This window comes from Lissotriton vulgaris, chromosome 8, assembly GCF_964263255.1.
Source record: "Lissotriton vulgaris chromosome 8, aLisVul1.2, whole genome shotgun sequence".
NCBI lineage: Eukaryota > Metazoa > Chordata > Amphibia > Caudata > Salamandridae > Lissotriton > Lissotriton vulgaris.
The window spans coordinates 969,090,846-969,110,783 of record NC_141696.1 but is presented as its reverse complement, the minus strand read 5'-3'; the positions used below and the strand labels follow the sequence as shown (position 1 = coordinate 969,110,783).

Genomic DNA, 19,938 nt, shown 5'->3' with positions numbered 1-19,938 from the left:
TCTTTGAGATGTAATAAGTTACATATTATGTTTTGTATGGAGGCATCTAATTAATTGATTTGGTTATTGCAGTAAATTACAAATCTTTTCCATTTAGCTGCGTAGCATTCTCTAGTAGTTGGGGATCTTGCTTCCTTGATAATGTTCATACAGTCTGGAGGCAAGTTAAGATATCCGAACTCTAAAACTTCAGGAGCCAGATCGCTAGGTTCATCTGATTGGGATCTGGGTGCCTGATTTCTCCACGGTTCTGCGTTAACAGCTGTGGCGATAGGCGCAGCCTTTGGTGGACTGCTGAGAGTTCTAGGAGTGTCGTGTATCATGGCTGTCTTGCCCATGTGGGAGTAACTAGGATCATTGTGAGGGACTGTTGCTTTAGTTTGCGTGCCACTAATGGAATTAGTGGGGTTGGCGGAAAAGCGTACGCAAATCTGCCTGACTAGTTCATCCATGTCGCATTGCCCTGTGACAACGGGTGTGGGAGCCTGGCGGCAAAGAACTGGCATTTTGAGTTTTCTTTTGTGGCAAACAGATCTATCTCTGGATGCCCCCACTTTTTGAAGAATGGTTGGAGGACTTGAGGGTGAATCTCCCATTCGTGTACCTGTTGGCTGTGTCTGCTTAGTAGATCTGCGATCCGATTGTCTATTCCTGGGAGGTGTTCTGCCAGGAGAAAGATGTTTTTTGGGATTGCCCACCTCCATATGCTCTATGCTAGGTGAGACAGCTGCGGAGAGTGTGTCCCTCCCTGTTTCTGTATGTGGTACATGGCAGCCATGTTGTCCGTCAGGATTGTTGTACAAGTATTTCTGGAAGGCTTTCATTGCTAGAAATACTGCTAGCAACTCTAAGTGGTTAATATGCAGTGTCTTCTGCTTGACTGTCCAGAGCCCTTGGACTGTGTATTGAAGTAGGTGGGCTCCCCAACCTGTTAGTGATGCGTCCGCTGTTAGCACTACCTGTGGAACCGGCTCTTGGAACAGGTTTTGTGGGTTCCACCACTGCAAAGAGTAGTAAGTGCGACTGTCTACCAACACTAGGTCTTTTAGTTGTCCTTGAGCTTGGTTCACTGCCGTGCTAGGCATTCTTGCAATGGACGCATTTGAAGTCTGGAATGAGGGACAATGAATATGCAGGAGGCCATCATGCCTATAAGCTGCATGAACAATCCGGTTATCCCTTGCCGGTCACGTGACTCCTGTCACATGACCCATGCTCCTTAGAAATGGCCGCCCCACCGCCCGGTCCAATTCGGATCTATCCCGAGCACCGCCTCGCGCTCACCACTGGACCCCATTGAGGATCACGCCATCTCACCTTCTAAGGTAAGCGCTCGAACCCTTTTGGCTTAATTCTGCTCCCGAAACACGCGTTATCCTGTACATCCTGATCCTCAGGGTCTACAAAGTTATCTTGAGGATCGTCCCCTATGTTTTCTGTCTCATCATAATGTGAAGGAGAGTAAGGTACATAAGGCATGTCAGGAAAGAAAGGTGAAGGAGTGAAAGGCCTTGAGGGAGATGTTGCAAAGTCTGTCTTCTTTGGAGGAACAGGGGAAGTGTCCTGTCCAAAGGTCTCTTGTTCCTGTGGTAAACTGTTACCCGTGCTGTTGTAGGGTCTATATACAGTTTAGGTTGCTCTTCCTCCACTGGATCAGGGTGGAAAAGTTTTTCCTCAACTGTCCGTGGTTTTGGGGCCAATGATTTTGGCTTGGTCACTTGTTTATGAGTCTTTGGCTCGAGGGCCTTCAGCTGTGGAGCTTCTTTTGGCTCGACTTCTGTTTTCGGGTCGGTGACCTTTTTCGGGTCTGCGACTTTCTTTTGTTCAACGTGTTTCGTCTTTTCCGTCTTTTTTGGTTCAACGACCTTCTTTGGTTCGATGACTTTTTTCAGATTGACCGTGCTTTTTGGCTCGATAACCTTTTTCAGATCGACCGGTGTTTTCGGTTCGATACCTTTCTTCGGGTCGACTGGTGTTTTCGGTTCGATAACCTGTTTCTGTTTTTTCGTCCACTCAGCTGCCTTTTTCGGGTCACCAGGAATTTTAGTGCGATCTGTTTTTGGGAGGTCGACACTCTTTCGGCTCGACTGCCTTTTTTGGGTCGACTATTCTCTTGGGATCGACAACCTTTTTTGTTTCGATGATTTTCTTCGGCTCGACAACCTTTTTCGGTTCAGCAGCCTTTTTGGGAAGAGTGTTGCTCGTTATCGGGGTCTCAGAAGGCTTGGGTTTGGTCTTCGAAGCCAAACCAGAAGGTGGGGTCTCTAAAGGAGTTTATCGATCTCAGTCAAGGCCTTTAGGCGATGCTTCGACCGGCGCCTCTTCTTGAGATGGAAGCTGGGTAGGGGTTTGGTATTCAAGGGGTGTGATCTGGTCATCGGAGTCCGACTGGTCTTCTACGTTGACAATTTCGAGGTCTGAGTTCGCCGCTTCTGGGAGGTCGTGTTCGTCATCGAAAATGTTCTCCGGTTCCGGTGCCTGCCGCTGCATCTCTTGTCTAGCGGCCCTTCGGTTCCGGATAGTCTTCTTCGACCGGAACTGAGCACAAGCTGGACAGTTTTCCTCACTGTGCTCTGGAGAGAGGCCCTTGTTGCATACTGTATGTGTATCAGTATGTGTGAACTTGGAGTGACATTGTGGGCACCTTTTAAATGGGGTCCTTTTCATCAGCAGCAGGCCCACGTGGCGTCGAAAAGGCCCAACGGCCCGCGTCGACGACCGGATCGAGAGAGAAAGTGTTATCGAGTAAAGGTTTACCGAACGAGAACAATACCGTCGAGGTAGAAGGCCTTTTGGCCTTAGAAAGTTGAAAAGTTTTGGTTCCGAAGTTGAGGAATAGCATCCGAACTCCATGGCGGAAAACAATCTGAAGAGGGAGAAGATGCCCATGCGCACTGTAGTCCAGGGGAGGGGTCATCTATCTCGTGATACTTCGAAGACTCTTCCAGGACAACAAAGTGCAAACATCCCGACCCAACACTAGGCGGCGATCTATGCTAAGATATGAATTCAGCAGCCCACATGCCTCGAACCCAATGTTACGAGTTTTCTGTTCCTAAAAACTTCAAAGTGTTGAACTATGTATTGGATGAGAGAAAAGTAACTGTACCTTAAACTTGAAAAAGCCTTACTTACCTTGTTTTGTAGGATCCACGGTGTGATAGCTAGGCTAATAGCTAATAACTCGAAGTAATCTAAAAATAACGCAAATGCAATTTCTAAGCAATTGAAACAGTTTTCAAAGCATATACATGTCATTTAATAAAAATATATACCCAAGAGGTAATTTGTGAATCCTTTACGTTAAATTGCATACTCTCTAAAACTGATGAACAAATATTTTAGCAAATCCGTATCTATCACAATGCTATATTCAAACTGTATTGGATCAGCACAGCAGCAGAGAGGCACAGGCGATCTTAGCAAGGTTTGATAGGAACTCTCCCACTGAGATAACAGTACATTGGGCATTCCTCTGTTGGATGAACGCAGTCTACAGCACATTGTCGCTATAGTGAGCAAACATCTTAATAACCGTGGAAGTATCAAGGATTTTCACCAACGGGTCTTCACTTTTTTGTACATTTATGCATGTTCAAGTTAAGATATCCAATAATTTTTTTTTGAAAGAAATCCACTTATGTTTGTGGATCCAACACATCCTTCATCAGTGCTTAACTTGTGCACGTGTTTCCCGGGGCTCATAATCAGTACACATTTCTTAACCCAGCACATTTTTGGACTCCATCACATGGGGGTGAGGTCGGTCTATTTTTAAACAGAGCACAGCGGTAGCGTTTTAACAGTTCAATAAACATTAAACAAATAATGCCATTGTAACCAATTCATTCCTACAGATTTGGTGCCTTGAAACAGTCCATATTTGTATGAGCAGGATGGTTAGCAGGCTGCCCTTGTATAGGAATTTGGCAGTGCCGGCAGAGACAGTGGGTGCTTAAAGCTGCACTAACGACCTGAGAAACATCGTGGGCAATGGCACTCATCTTTTTTTACATGTTAAGTACTGCCTTTCATGTTTCCAAAACCAGAATGTTATACAAGAAGTGAGCACAATTTAGATAGAATGTTGGGATCAACGTACAAAATAAACAAACAAGTTACCTGTCACAGGTGGCAGGCTGGGTGGCAAGCTCGGAGGAAGCGGGCCAGGTGGTGGCACTGGCGGTCGAAGATTCACAGGTGGAGGAGTTAAAATAGGGGGCGGTGGAGGAAGTCCAGGAGGGGGTGGCCCTTCAACAACAGGGGGCTGTGCAGGGAAAGGCAACATACCAGGGAGGTTTACATCTTCAACAACTACTGGGTCACTTCCATGATCGAATGGGCACATGTCCCCTCTCATACAAAAACCCTTTTCTGAAAGGAAAAATAAAAAAAAACAGCTTTATCAACTTATTATTTTTCCAAAAACATTGTTATGTGTATTACAATAAACCTAAGACATGGCTTGCTAAAGTATGACATCCATCAACTAGAAAATATACTCTACTGTCAACTGCTAATGACTAGTAGCAACTGAAAAAATATTTTACCTAGGACTATATGCTATGTTAAAACAATCTGGTATGTTCAAGTGATCCAAATTGTGTGCTACTTCATATAGTATTTCTTGGTAATGACAGCCTGGTGCTAAGTACCAAAGGATTCCTCAAAGTTGGAAAGCCATTTAAAGTTCTATTTATTACCACAAAAAGAAGAAAATCTTGGACATAGCAGTGTGAAAGTGCTTGCTTCACAAGCCATAGTAGTACTACAAACAGTCCTTTCATACATGTGCACGTATGCAGTCGAACTCATTTCACAACTCTTAAGCAAGGGCTCGAAAAATCCTAAAAATTGTACTAGTCCTGCAGGACTAGTACCTTAAAAAATGTCCTCAACCTAACGGCAACCAACTTGACCTCCGTCTCTGAAAGCGGAGCAAATGTGACAAGATAACAAGATTTAAAGGCATCTTTATTGCTCATTAACTTTGTGAGCAATAAAAATGCCTTTAAATCTTGTTATCTTGTCACCTTTGCTCTGTTTTCACAGACAGAGGACAAAAGTTGGTTTGTTTTCCTACTCGCCAGAAAGGGCGAGTAGGACCTAAAAACAGCTCGACCTTGTTAAATTTAGCTTGACTATGTTAGCGGTCGAGTGAAATTTTAGAGTCCTGCTTAAGCGAAAATAAAAAAATTTTACTTTCAAAACGCAGGCTCTCTCTGTACACCCTGCATGTAGATCAGTATTTAGTTTCAAACGCAGGCTCTCTCTGTACACCCTGCATGTAGATCAGTATTTAGTTTTCTCACTGAGTGCAAAGCGACAGTTCCACAGTGAAAACTGCCCTCCATATAAACCCCAGAAAGAAAGAAGGAAGGAAATGTAAAGATCACTTTAGATCAATGTTACCTTTTAAATCCTTTTTAGTATGGGGACCTGCACTATGGCTATTTAACAAGACTAACAATCAGGATGAAAAGCTGAGCATGTTGGTCTAACTTGATTTGAATACAAACTGGATTTAGTTTGATGGAAAATTTTAACATGTTGCTTTCATTTAACAAACGGTCTCCATGATGTGCAATGTAAGCAGTCACATGTTTTGGAGCCCAAAAATTAAAATGCTCTCATCAAGTATCAACTGCAATCAGAGAACTAACAAGTTACTAACAAAAATTACATTTTCTTAGCTACATTTTTAAAGAAGTGTTGGTTATGACAGTGCCAGGTTATTCACCTATAGCAAAGTTCTTTCCGGTGAATACTTATCTACCTGCAGATTCATCACCTTAAAATATTCCCCAAGGTGCTAGACTGAGGCAAAACATGTTCATAACAATATTCCAGGGCTCCACTAGGTGGGGCAGTGCAGCATTGCGATGCGATGACTCCATATCGCCCTGGAAACCTAGTTTATTCTCTTTACCCTTTCAGCGCCCTCAGATGGGGAGCATTAACAATTGGTAAAGGTCACTAATTTGGGACCTCTTTACAGATTGGAGAGATATAAGGCCGGTGAAGAATCAGCAATTACAGTATCCACCAGAAAGTGCATTACCAATGGCAAATACTTTGCTCTTTTGATGGATACTTCCAATTGCAGATTCATCACCATAGAATAGATACCGAAGCAGTACCTCCCTAAGGTGGAAGGTCTGTGGAGTGGACTGTGACCAAAAACTCTTACAGAACCAAGTAGGCAAAATTTCTCCCCATAATATCTGGCTGTCAAGAGCACAGTGCTTTGTGAACTTATGCACCAACGCCGAAGTCGCAACCTGGCAGATTACAAAGGACAGGCACTCCTTGCGCCTCCTAGTAGGAGCTTCAGCCCTAGTGGAATGGGCTCTCAGACCTTCTGGAAGCTGCCACTTGTCTAGGACTATTTACCACAACAATATCACCTTCAGCACAGCCTTTCATTTTTTACTTTAGAGAACCCCACAAATAGCTAACTGTCCACTCCATGACCATTGGTAAAATCTATATAAAGTTTAAATAACTTTTGTGGTCCAACCAATTGATTCTCTTCTTTCGAGTAGTGAGGGGAGCAAAGAACGCTGCTAGAGTGATGGATTTCCCAACATGGTAGAGTCTCACAACCTTTTGGTAAGAAGACTGGCTAAAAACTCAGTACCAATTAGTCCCTAAAACATGTGGTGTAAGGTGGACACACCAACAGGGACCACAGTTCACTCGTGTGAGAAGCACACATAAAGACAGTCTTCAAGACTAAGTGACGCAGCGAGCAGCTATGCATTGTCTCCAAGCGTGTACACATGTGGAATGTCAAGACCAAGTTAAGGTCCCACTGTGGCATTACAAATGACATGGGCAGGAGCAGGTGTCAAACCTTTAATGCACCTCATCACAACTGGTGATCTGAACAAAGACAGTTGGTTTGGCCCACTTCTAAAGGCCAAAAGTGTCAGCAAATAACATTTTGTATTGCCCACAGCAGACCCTGCTGGGCTAAAGACAATACAAATAAAAATAAAATCATACAACTTTGCTTGTAAGGGATCTGTATTTCTGGCACTGCACAATGTTACATATTTTTCAGAGTGCCCAGCAAAAACAGATTTTGTGGAAGGGTGACAGATTGACAGGTGGACCTCGACCACTAACACAGTCAATAGCTGCTGCTGAATCTCCCCCCATGGAGTTGCAGACTGCATAGGTTTGGGTTGAGAACCATGCCCTGTTCTCCATGAAGTAAAGATCTAACATCTGTCACTTGTGCCTTAAAGCTGGGACAAAATCACTGGTACCACTTCTATTCCCACTGTAATTTAACTGAGAAATATCATATAGATAGCATATATGAAAAGCTAGAGCAGACAACTTTCTTTTGTGCGTCTACGAATGCAATATAGGAACCCATAGTCTGACTCTAACACAGTGGTTTCCAGAAGGCAATATAACTGTACAGTTGCCCCCATGAAGATGACTACTTTTCATTTTGCTGGTTCCTATGGCATGCATGGTCTTCTAAATCCACTGCAGCTCATCTTCGAGCTGAAGTATCTTTTACCCAACTATACAATATAACGAATGGAACCTGGAAATAGTTACATTAATGGCCACCATTTTGCATAGCTTTGGCGGTCTAGTGTTTCTCCTCCTTTACGGCGCGGTGCAGCAAGGACTTACCTCACACACCCGCAGGCCGAAACAAGTTAAAAATCCACGTTTGAGCAAACACCAGTATATTCGGGCCCTGGTGAGTTCTTTTAGGTGATTGGGCCTCGGGGACACCTTGGAAAAGTGAGTACAGCGGAGAAGTTTTTGGAGAGCCAGTAACTATTACATTTCTCGCCTGAGTAAGCCGCAACTTAAAAACGGTATCTTTGGCAAGATTATTTTATTTTCCACAAGGTGGAACTACAGACTCTTCTAGCCATCGGAGGACTTATGAGGTATATGTTTTGCTTTAAGAGTGTACATATGCTTTATGTTGTTTGTCACAGGAATGACAATTTTACTAGATATGTTCCCTGCAACTATTAATGGATCATATTTCCAATGATCAGCCACATTGAGGTGTTGTTTTGACAAGTATGCAACAAGCCCATAAAATGCGCTCAGTTATAATTTTGAATGCGGGCATGAGTTTTCTAACTCTCTTCTGACACATGCTGGCATTCTTAGCTCTCCCATTGTATGTTACAGGTTGTTATGCAGTGACACCAAGTAGGTGCTGTAAACCGTTTATTACTAGCATGCAGTGTGTGTGCAGTCACTGTAGGAAACTGGCTCTATATATACCACACCAAAAGGAGTTATAGTGTGTATAGAGTCCAGGTGACCCTAGAGGTAGGCAGAGGTTAAAGTTAGATAGAACCTTACTCTCTATTTGTGGTAGATTGGTTGAGCAGTAAGGCAGTATCAGAGGACAGTGTTAAGCATTTGATGTACACACTCAGTCAGCAAATGAATTCACACACTCAAGAACTAAACTCTAAGGCCAATTATTTTTGTATAAATAAAATATACTGTTTTATTTTAGAACCAAGCTACCCTGGCACAGGTAAGCTTGAAATACTTTACAGTAATAAGTTGCTGAATGTAGAACAGTTTAAAAATACAATAGGAACTGTACTTTGTTTGATTTACAGGGGTTACAGTATGTTTGCAATACTTAGCAAATACCGTACATTGAAATGAATAGGCTTTTTCAGTTAATTACTGGTACGTTACTTTTTACGTTACTTTTCTAACTCAGCGCTTGATACCTACATTCAGCACTGGGACATTTCCTGCAAACAGGTAAGTAAATACGTGTTAGGTATTCGTACAATTTTAAAGAATATTTTTCGATTTAAAAACTCCACACTTTGAAAATTTTCTAAGAAAAACAGTCCATGTTATCCTATGGAGGAAAATAGTGTTTACAGTAAGTAACTTTTGAGATTACTTTTCTTACCCAGTGTAGCATACCTGGATACTACACTGGGACATCTCCTGCACACAGGTAAGTAAAATAGTTTTTGTTAATCAGTACAATTTTAAATAATTTCTTTAGGTTTTCAAACTCCACACTTAGAACCTTCTCCAAGAAAAACAGTCAATGTTATCCTATGGAGGAAAATATGGTTATCGGTTTTGAGGTAAGTATTTGGTAGTGGGAGTTGAGGTTCTGGGGGTAGACTCAGGGGTCCCCCAGGGTCAGTGATGCACTCTTGTTACACCCTCAACTGCACTACCGCAGTCGGGTGCAGAGTGTTGAGCCCCAATGTTATCCAATTGGGATAGGGGGCCTCCGGTTGGTGGCTGCCGACGAGCAGGCCACTTGGCTGTGGGAGCAAAGCTCCTGGACTTTAGTTCAGGGAAAATGGAGAAACAAAGTAGCAACAATTGGTGCACCCTCAGCGGCGCGGGGACGGCCAGGTGCAGAGTGCTGTTTTGGCGTTGGGTGCCCCGTTGTTTTCAATGTGGATTTTTGTTTTTTAGCTGCAGGTTCAGTCCAGGAAGACTTCCAGGAGGAGGCAACAGCTGGGCAGGTAAGTTGGAGGGCTCAGTGATGTAGGTGCACCTCAGGGCTCTTATCTCCATGGCACAGAGGTGTCTCTTAAGGTCAGATTTCACCTTACCGGGCGACTCCCTGTTGCGTGTATGTGTGTGTGTCTGTGTGTGGGGGGGTGGGGGGGTGGGAGGTTCTCTGTGCAGAGGCTGCAGGTGACGTCGGGGAGTCCTGGTGGGGTCAACCAATGGTAGACTCGGAAGCGCTGAGGGACCTCGCTGGGTCCGGTGGGCTACTCAAACTCGGGCCGTAGGCAACGGGTCCAGTGGTAGTCCAGGCATCGGGTTTCTTTGTCCTCAGCAGGCTCAGTCTGTTTTCGGAGTTTCCTTTGAACAGGAGATCCAGTCTTTGTTGAAGGAAGTCAGTCCACCCAGGGGTTCTGGAGGTCGCTGGCTGCAGGACAAGACGATCTTTGGTGCAGGATCTCCGGACACTGCAGACGGGCCGGTAGGGCAAGGGCCAAGTCAGTTGTTCTCTGCAGTCTCGTCAGCTGGGCGTCTTCTTTTGTCTTTTTTCTTCTTAGGCTGCAGGAATCTGAGGAAGTAAGGTTCAGGTGGCCCCCTAAATACTAGATTCAGGGGCGTTACTGGTAGGTAAAGGGCAGGGACCAATGGGTCCCTTCGCTGGTGTGGGCACACCCCACCTATTGTGCCACCCTCCAGTGGAAAGGGGGCAGGAGACGGTCCATGGTTGGTTGAGTCCCCCATTCTCAAGATGGCGGGGACTCAGAGTTGTGCTTCACCTCGCCTCCCCCACTCGAGGGGTGGAGTTAGCAGGGATAGGCACACCTCTTTCCCTCCCTTGCTTTTCTCCACCGGTTCTCCCTCCCAAAGTGAGGAGTAGAACCAGTGGGGACCAGTTGGTGAAAGCAGCAAATGGTCTGGGGAGGCTCACCCCCAGTGGACGTCCTAGTTACCCTTGTTTTGACCCAGTGGCCTGCCTCCTTTCCCAATTCTTGGGGAGAAAGTGGACCTAGGTCTACCAGGTACTGATGCAACTTTTCATCAATGCAATTACTTAATATGTGTTCTTTCATAAACAGATTGTAAATTCCATTAAAGTCCTGCACATTGTTTCCAGTTAACCAGCCACCTAGTGTTTTTACGGAGTAGTCTACAAAATCAATCCAGGATTGGTTTTGGGTTTTGTGAGCCCCCTAAATCTAATTCCGACTCCTCAGTTGTGAGTCTGAAACCCTCAGAGTTCTCTTCATGAGGTAATAGGACCCAGCATCTGCCCCAGAAAGGGTCAGGAGTCTGTCTCTGCAGTTACCAGAGAACAGTTCCCAAAGGAGTGCCCCCCAGAGCGTATTCACCCTTCTGGCTTCACAAGCCCTCTCAAAAGCTGTGAACCACTTGGTGATTTCATCACCCTCCTCATATTTAGGGACAATCCTTTTGGGGATTTTAGGATCATAAGAATAATCTCTATATCCTCATTATTTTGATTGCTGCCACCATTGATGGGTGCTAAACCCATCTCCTTTCTTTCTCTCTCTAGAGCCAGGAGTCTGGTCTCCAGATGCAGTATTTTGGCCAGCCTTCCTAAAAGGCTGTCTTCCTCACTGAGGCTGTCCTCAATGTCCTCACCAGAACCTGAGCCATCTGTGTGGCCTCTAGGTTCCAAGAGGTTGATTCTTGGAAGCAGGGATCCTTCCATCTCTAGGAAGTGGTGGAGGTGGGTACCTATATCCTTCCTCATCACTTACTTCCCCCTCTGATTGGTCATCACCATTTTCAGATGGGTGGTCTTTAGCATACCCAGCCAACAGCGCCTGGAGCTTTTGTTTGGTGGGATGGGTACGCATGGATATGTTTTACATTTTACATAGGGACCTTACCTCCCTGGAAGACAAAATAAGGGAAGGGGTGAGGTCAAGCTCCTCAACCCTGTCCTCTCTGCCATCATGATTATTTTCATTAATAGCTGGGTTCTTTTTTTGAGACATTCTAACGCACAAGTTACTACTTGTTAACAATATATCTGTAAGAGACATTAGTTAGTTATAGATTCCTTATCTTAGAATATCCCCAGGTGTCAGACTGGATCCGGAGAGTTTTGCTTAGCAGTACCCCTGCGCGTCAGTAGGTGGCATCCTGCGGCTCTGCGTCAGACACTGGCGTCATAAGCGCCAAGATGACGTCACGGAGAGTACTTAGGCGGCCCCATGCGCGCTGACGTCAGTTCTGTACACGACTTTCTATGCCAGGAACGCAGAGCCGTGCAAGATACTGACCATTGGTGCAGAAAACTAGGGCCCTAAAAAGGGATGCCCTGGTCCCTAGTAATCAGTTCGCAGAACGGGGAGGTTGGGTGGGTCGGTAAGGAATCAATCACTAATGTCTCTTACATTATATATAGTTACACAAGTAGTAACATGTGCATCTGAAAGACATGTTAGTGATAGAGTCCTTACCTTAGAATACATACCCCAGCAATACCAACCCCGGTGGTGGGTCTGCAAACAAGATTACACCAGAAAGTCACGGAGCACAGAACGGCCAAAGAAGCCATCCCTCTGGACTGGACTGTCAAGGCAGTAGTGCTTGGTAAACGTGTGCAGCGAGGCCCACGTAGCTGCCTGACAAATGTCCTGCAAGGGAATGCCGCGTCCCAAGGCAGTAGTGGCTGCCGTTGCCCTGGTGGAATGGGCATGCAACCCCACAGGAGACCCCTTCTTAGCCAACGAATAACAGGCCTTGATGCAGAGAATGACTCATCAAGAGATAGTCAGTTTGCGCACGGCCGACCTTTTTTGGCGCCCACGTAACCAATAAAGAGCTGGTCATCCACCCGGAACTGTTGTGTGCGGCTCAGGTAAAAGGAGAGCGCACGTTTTGGGACCAGACGGTGGAGCCTCCCTTCCACTCTGGAAGGATGCGGAGTTGGAAAGAAGGTGGACAAAGTGATGGTATGCCCGATGCCAAAGGGTGTGACAACCTTTGGCAAGAAAGAAGGATGGGTCCTCAGAACCATCTTGTTCGGATGAATAGAAAGGAAAGGAGGTTTAGAAGAAAGAGCCTGGAGCTCACACACCCTTCTGGTAGAGGCAATAGCTACCAGGAAAGAAGTCCTAAGTGAAAAGACGCAAAGGACAGTTATGAAGGGGCTCGGAGGGAGCACACATCAGAAACGACAAGACAAGGGTTAAGTCCCACTGAGGCATGATAAACAGCACCGGAGGGAACGTGTGAGTAGAAAACGACTGACAATTGGGGACTTAAAAAGGGAAGGCTGATCAGGAAGCCGAAGAAAGGCGGAAATGGCCGAAAGATAACCTTTGATAGTGCCCAGGGCAGAGCCCTGCTGGGCTAAAGAAAGAAGGAACAAAAGAACCTCGGAGAGAGGGGCAGAAAGGGGATCTACAGCCTTCGCTGTGCACCATGCCACAAACTTGTTCCACCTGCAGGAGTATACCGTTTTTGTAGAGGGACGCCTGGCTGCCAGAATGACATCACAGACTTCGGTAGGAAGATCGAAAGGTGTCAACTGTCGCCGCTCAATCTCCACGCATGGAGGTGGAGGCTGCACGGGTTCGGGTGGAGAACCGTCCCCTGCTGCTGCGACAGAAGATCCTCCTGAAGAGGCAATCGGATCAGAGGATCGATCGCCATGCTGAGTAGCTCGGGATACCAGTATCTTCGTGCCCAATCCGGAGCCACAAGGATGACTTGGGCCCGGACACGCCTGATCTTCTTCAGCACTCTAGGCAGAAGTGGTATGTCCGGAAAGGCGTACAACAGACCGCAGCTCCACTCGAAACAAAAAGCGTAGCCGAGTGAGTGCCACCTTGGAAATTCCAACGCGCAGAATTGATGACATTGCGCATTCTCTTAGGTGGCAAATAGATCCAACCAAGGCTCTCCCCACTGCTGAAAGAGACCTTGAGCCACGTCCCAATTCAGACACCATTCGTGATCCATCAAGCACCAGCGGCTGAGTTCGTCCGCCCTGGTGTTCAGAGAACCTGCCAGGTGTCGAACCACCAAGATAATGCCTTGATGTTCCAGCCATGTCCATAGGCGCAGAGCCTCCTGACATTGGGTCCAGGACCCCACGCAGCCCTGTTTGTTGCAATATCAAATGGCGGTGGTGTTGTTCATGCACACCTGCACTACACTTCCCCGGACAGAGGGAAGGAAGGAATGCCTTCAGTGCAAGCCAGATCGCCCGCAGCTCCAAAAGGTTAATATGGAGCCGGGACTCCGCCAGAGACTAGAGGCCTCTGATCTCCGCCTCTCCCAAGAGGCCACCCCATCACAGGAGGGACACATCCGTCACCACTGTGTGCACCGGTTGGGGAAGGGAGAGAGATCTGCCACTGACCGAATCTCGATTCAGGAGCCACGACTGCAATTGATGCAGAGCCCGCATATGCCATCTGGCATAGGTCACCAGCAGGATGTAGGAGGCCATAAGGCCCAGGAGACGTAGGGTCATCCTGACTGAAACCCAGGATAGAGGCCGAAAGATCGGAATCATAGCCTGAATATCCAGGACTTGCTGCTCGGGAGGGTAAACCTGAAACCTTGTCGAATCGAGAACCACTCCGATGAAGAGGAGCTTCTGAGACGGACTCCCGTGCAACTTCGGCACGTTGATGGAGAACCCTAGCGACTGTAGGAGATCGGCCGTAGTCGGAAGGGAGTGGACGACTGCCTGGGGCGAGCCCGCCTTCAACAGCCAGTCATCGAGATAAGGGAAGACTGACACCCTTGACCTGCGCAGATGAGCGGCGACCACCGCCATCACCTTCGTGAACACCAAGGGACGCTGGTAAAGTTGAAGGGGAGCATGGCAAACTGAAAATGCTCCTGGCCTACCGCAAACCGCAGGTAACGCCGGTGGGCCGGCAGGACGGGAATGTGAAAATAAGCGTCCTGCAAGTCCAACGCTACCATCCAGTCTCCGGGGCGAGAGCAGCCAGGACCTGAGCCAGAGTCAGCATTTTTAATTTCTCCTTCCGGAGGAAGCGATTGACGTCCGGAAGTCCAAGATAGGGCACAGACTCCCCTTGTCCTTCTTGGGGACGAGAAAGTAGTAGCAACAACCACTCCCTACTTCCTGCCCAGGAACGCACTTGATGGCCCCCTTGGCCAAGAGGGCCGTGACTTCCTGTTGGAGAAGAACCAAGTGATCCCCCGACATGCGGTGGCACTGAGGTGGCATGGCTGGAGGGGAGGACTAAAAGGGAAGGGAATAACCCTTGCAGATTATCCGTAGCACCCACTTGTCCAATGTAATTTCGCGCTAGTGGTGGAGGTGGAGGTGGTGGTGGTGGCAGGCCCTGCCACCCACCGGCGTGGGGTGCTCCCTGAAGCTCAGATTAGGGAGGCTTGGAGGTGGAAACAGCGGGGACAGAGGTGGACTGACCCGCATGCTGGTTTCCAGAGCCGCCCCTGCGGAAGCCATGGCCGCAGCGAGCCTGGTTCTGCACAGCCTTGTTGGAGAAGCGTGCCTGGGTGCCTCTGCCCTGGCCACGAAAGGAACAAAACCCAGGAGTGGCAGGGTTCTTCGTAGAAAGGCCCAAGGACTTGGCCATGGCCTGTGAGTGCACAGTCGGCCTTATCGCCAAAGAGGCGGAGCCATCAAAGGGCATGTCCATGAGTGAGCCCTGGGCATCAGGTGAGAACCCAGTCGAACGCAACCAGGCGTGGTGCCGCGCCGCAACGCCACAGTCGTGGAAATTGCCCTGCCCAACGAATCAGCGGTGTCCAAACCACACCTGATGGCAAACTTAGCCGCATCCTTAACTTCAGCAATCGCTTGGGAAAGGATAGCCTGGACCTCCTCAGAACACTGAGGCAAGACCTGAGCAACGGAATCCCACACTACATGGGAGTAACGGCCGAACAAGCAGGCGGTGTTAACCGACCACAGCCCTAAGCTGGCCGAGGAGAACAACCTCTCACCAAATTGTTCCAGCCTTTTAGAGTCCTTTTCTGGCAGAGCCGTGGGAAAGGCACTGTGCGATGTCGAGGCCTGAATGACCAGGCTCTAAGGCGTAGGGTGAGTGGTCAGGAAGGCGGGATCACCAGGCGCCGGGCAGTGGCGCGTGGCTACATTTTAATCCACCAGCGCCCCCGTGGCCGGCCGCAACCAAGTGGACTTCGGAAGGGCCTCATTGAAAGGAAGCAGCGGCTCCGACGATATAGACGCAGTCTGGAGCACCTCCGTAGGGAGGTTTGTTTTGAGGGCCACTGCAGGGAGGTCAAGATGGAGAGCCTCTGCAGCCCAACAGAGCACCATGGTGTAGGGAGCACCCTCCTCCATAGTAGGCGGAGGAGAGGCAAACCGCGGGTCAGAAGAGACAGAGTTCACCTAGGTCTTCCAGGTCGTCCAGCCAATCTTGCTCGGAATCACATTGCCTGGCAAGAGGGTCCTCAGACCCGTCCCAGTCATCGTCCGCCTCTGGCGTAGATGGAGCCGGTCGTGGCCGCAGAGCCGGAGAAGGGACGAACGGCACCGGGAATGGCGCTGGCCGGGCCAGAGCCGCTTCTCAATGCAGATCCCAGGCCGGAACAAAATAGTCCTGGAACCGGGCAGAGGTGGTATAAACAGCACCCCCTGCAGCACCGGGGGTGGGGCCAGGGGTGGAGCTGGGGGCGAAGCCGGCTGGGCTGCACCTCATGGCGCCGGAGCCAGCGGCGCAGGATCCTGTGGAGCTGGGGCCGGAGCAGGTGACTGTGGTGCTGTGGCCGCCGAGTCATCAGGATCTGAACACAGGACAGCATGCCCGAAGGCACGCCGGCAGGAGCCAAGGGCCTAAAAAGGCGGTCCAAGGCAGCAAGAAACTCTTGCACCTGTTCGGGAGTTGCCGACAGACACGGGTATGGCGGGTAGAATGTGGGACTCCCAGGCTCCAGAGGATCCGCAGGGGCAGAACCTCTATACCCCTCGTCCGCCTCAGAGGAGCGACGGGGGGACGTTAGAGAGCCAACGTGCTTCTTCGACTTCTTTTTATGGCGTCGCTTACCGGAAACCGAAGGCGAAGACTTGGAGCCCAAGGAGCGACGGCTCCTGTCCCACGAACGGTCGCGGGAACGGCCCCTGGACCCAGAGCGGCGGTGCGACGAATGCCGAACTTCCAGCAATTTCCGACGCAGCTCCGGGAAGGCTTTCGGGGCCATGGCTCGACAGACCCGGGAGTTGTGATCCATCTCCAGGCAGTAGAGGCACAGATCGTGGGGGTCCGCCACATCACGGCGGCATGTCACATAATACTTAAAAACAGGGCATCCCTACGTGCACCAGGAGAAACAAGCATTTGCAATGCAATAGGTCTCGCATTAGGAAAGTTTGAGCTATTGGTATTGTCCATGACCAATTTTTTATTTATGTGTTGGTTTTGAAAATAGCGAAATTAGTATCTCTGTCATTTACAATGCCAATAGTTTTGACTTTCGCAAATGACACCTATAGCATTTGTAACGCAATATTTGTTGTATTTACATGACTTAGATGTATTGATATTACAAATAACAATGGCTTGTAATTTTTTTAATAATTAATAAGTAAAAAAAGGTTATTGTAAATTATAATGGCAATAGCTTAAACTTTTGTAAATAACTTCTGTGAAGATTATGTTCACTGTATTTTATTGATGAAAATGCAAGAACAGAAGTGAAATATTAATATCTTTTTGTGAGATTTGTAATAAAGCTTGAAACATAGGGAGAACATATTTGAACCAGTTGTTGAATGGTTGCACAGAATGATGCTGTGTTGGCGCTGAGTGATGCTGTGGCATTCAGTGATGCTGTGGTAGCGCATAGTGATGTTGTGGTGGCCCTGAGTGATGCTGTGGTGGTTCTGAGTGATGCCTTGGTGATGCGATAGACAGAGTGAGTGCGATAGATAGATAGAGGGAGGGAGGCCGATAGAGAGATAGATAGCGAATATGCTACTTACCAGTATGTATCTGTTCTTGGCATGTAGGGCTGCTGACATTCATATCTGTGCATAGATCGCCGCCTAGTGTTGGGTCCGGATGATTGCACATTGTTGTCCTGGAAGAGTCTTCGAAGTATCACAAGATAGGTGGCTCCTCCCCTGGACTACAGTGCGCATGGGCCTCGACTCCATCCTCAGATTGTTTTTAGCCATTGTGACTAAGATGGAGTGAAACTAAGTGAATGAAGACCATGCTAGAAGTATGTGTGAACTCTGCAGATGCTAAAGGCGCCGGGGAGGAGGGCGGGCGATATGAATGTCAGCAGCCCTACATGCCAAGAACAGATGCATACTGGTGAGTAGCATATTCGGTTCGAGGCATGTGGGCTGCTGAATTCATATCTGTGCATAGAATACATAGCAGTCCCTCCATTAGCGGCGGCCGCCCGTGCCAGCTGCAGCAGTTTGGAAAAGTGTTTTTAGAACAGCCTGCCCTACAGCTGCCTGCTGTTTGGAGTGCACATCAACACAATAATGCTTTGTAAATGTGTGTGTGGTAGACCATGTGGCTGCTCTACATATGTCTTCCAAAGGGATATTTCCAAGGAAAGCCTTGGAGGCCCCCAACTTTCTGGTGGAGTGGGCCGGTGGTGGAATGGTGAGAGTACGTTTGGCTTTCAGATAGCAGATCTGAATACATTTAACTATCCACCTAGCTATACCAGCTTTGGAAATGGGGTTACCTTTGTGTTGTGGCGCAAAGGCAACAAAGAGTTGTTTAGTTTTCCTAAAATCCTTGGTCCTATCAATGTAATACATCAGGGCCCTTTTGACGTCAAGGGTGTGGAGCATTCTCTCCGCCAATGACTCAGGATTTTGGAAGAACACAGGTAATTCAATAGTTTGGTTAATATGGAATTGAGGTACTACTTTAGGAAGGAATTTAGGGTTAGTGCGAAGCACCACCCTGTTAGAATGAATTTGAATAAATGGCTCTTGAATAGTTAGTGCCTGGAGCTCACTAACTTGTCGCAGCGATGTAATCGCTATAAAGGAAAGCTACTTCCCATGTCAAGAATTGAATCTCGCAGGAATGCAGTGGTTCAAAGGGGGGACCCATCAGCCTGGTGAGGACCACATTGAGGTTCTACTCCGGAGCTGGCCCAAGTCCGCGGAGGAATGACTCGCTTGAGCATTTCTAGAAAGGCTTTAATGGCAGGCACCCTGAAAAGTGAGCGGTGCTGCCTGTTTTGGAGATAAGCAGCCATTGCAGATAGATGTATGCGAATGGAAGCATAGGCCAAATTACATTTGTACAGATGGAAAAGATAACAAATGATGTTGTGAATAGATGCATCTAGCGGGTTAATGTTGTGGTCTGCACAGTAAATGACAAACCACTTCCACTTCGCCGCATAGCATGCTCTTGTGGTGGGCTTCCTCGCCTCCCGGATGATGTCCATGCAGTCGGGAGGCAAGTTTAGGTAGCTAAACTCTAGGACCTCAGGAGCCAGATCACCAGGTTGAGCTGTTGCGGATCTGGATGCTGAATGTCGCCATGGCTCTGCGTCAGAAGGCTGGGTGTGAGGCATAGCCTTTGATGCGGTACCACGGACAGTACTAGAAACGTGGTGTACCATGGTTGGCGAGCCCACGTTGGAACAACCAGGATGAGAGTCATCGAGTGCTGCCTGAGCTTGCGTGCCACCAGCGGTATCAGAGGTGCTGGGGGAAAAGCGTACGCAAATCTGCCTGACCAGTTCATCCATATCGCATTGCCCTGCGACTGTGGGTGTGGAAACCTGACGGCGAAGCTTTGGCATTTTGCGTTCTCCCTTGTGGCGAACAGGTCTATCTCTGGATGACCCCACTTTTGGAAGTACGGGCGGAGTACTGATGGATGTATCTCCCACTCGTGCAGTTGGTGGCTGTACCTGCTGAGCAGGTCCGCCATCTGATTGTCCTTGCCCGGGAGGTGTTCTGCCATGAGGAATATGTTCCTCTGAATGGCCCACTTCCACATGCTCTGAGCCAGATGAGACAGCTGCGGAGAGTGGGTACCTCCCTGCTTCTGAATGTAGTACATGGCTGTCATGTTGTCCGTCCGGATCAACACAACCTTGTTGCACAGATGTACTTTGAAAGCCTTTAGTGCCATGAAGATTGCCATCAGTTCCAGAACATTGATGTGCATCTTCCGTTGCTGCTGCGTCCATAGTCCCTGCACAGTGTAATGGAGTACATGAGCTCCCCATCCCTGGAGAGAAGCGTCCGTTGTCAGGATGATCTGTGGCACAGGCTCTTGGAACGGTCGTCTCTTGCAAAGGTTTCGTGGATTCTACCAATGCAGAGAGTTGTATGCCCGACCGCTCACCAACACTAGGTCTTTCAACTGCCCGTGAGCCTGAGTCCACTGACGTGCTAGGCACTCCTGAAGCGGACGCATATGTTGTCTCGCGTGTGGGACTATGGAGATGCAGGAGGCCATCATGCCTATCAACTGCATGAACACTCTTGCT

The 19,938-nt window shown here is 48.1% G+C and overlaps 1 protein-coding gene across 2 annotated transcripts in view; it reads right to left on the bottom strand.

The window, feature by feature from the left end:
• The window catches only part of LOC147698192 (RNA-binding protein 26-like), a 1,163,085-nt gene that overhangs the window by 933,451 nt on the left and 209,696 nt on the right, over nucleotides 1–19,938 (bottom strand). For both annotated transcript variants that reach the window (XM_086934819.1, XM_086934820.1), the window contains exon 7: nucleotides 4,123–4,374. In XM_086934819.1, coding sequence (XP_086790945.1) covers nucleotides 4,123–4,374 — 252 coding nt within the window. The remainder of the gene's footprint in view (nucleotides 1–4,122; nucleotides 4,375–19,938) is intronic.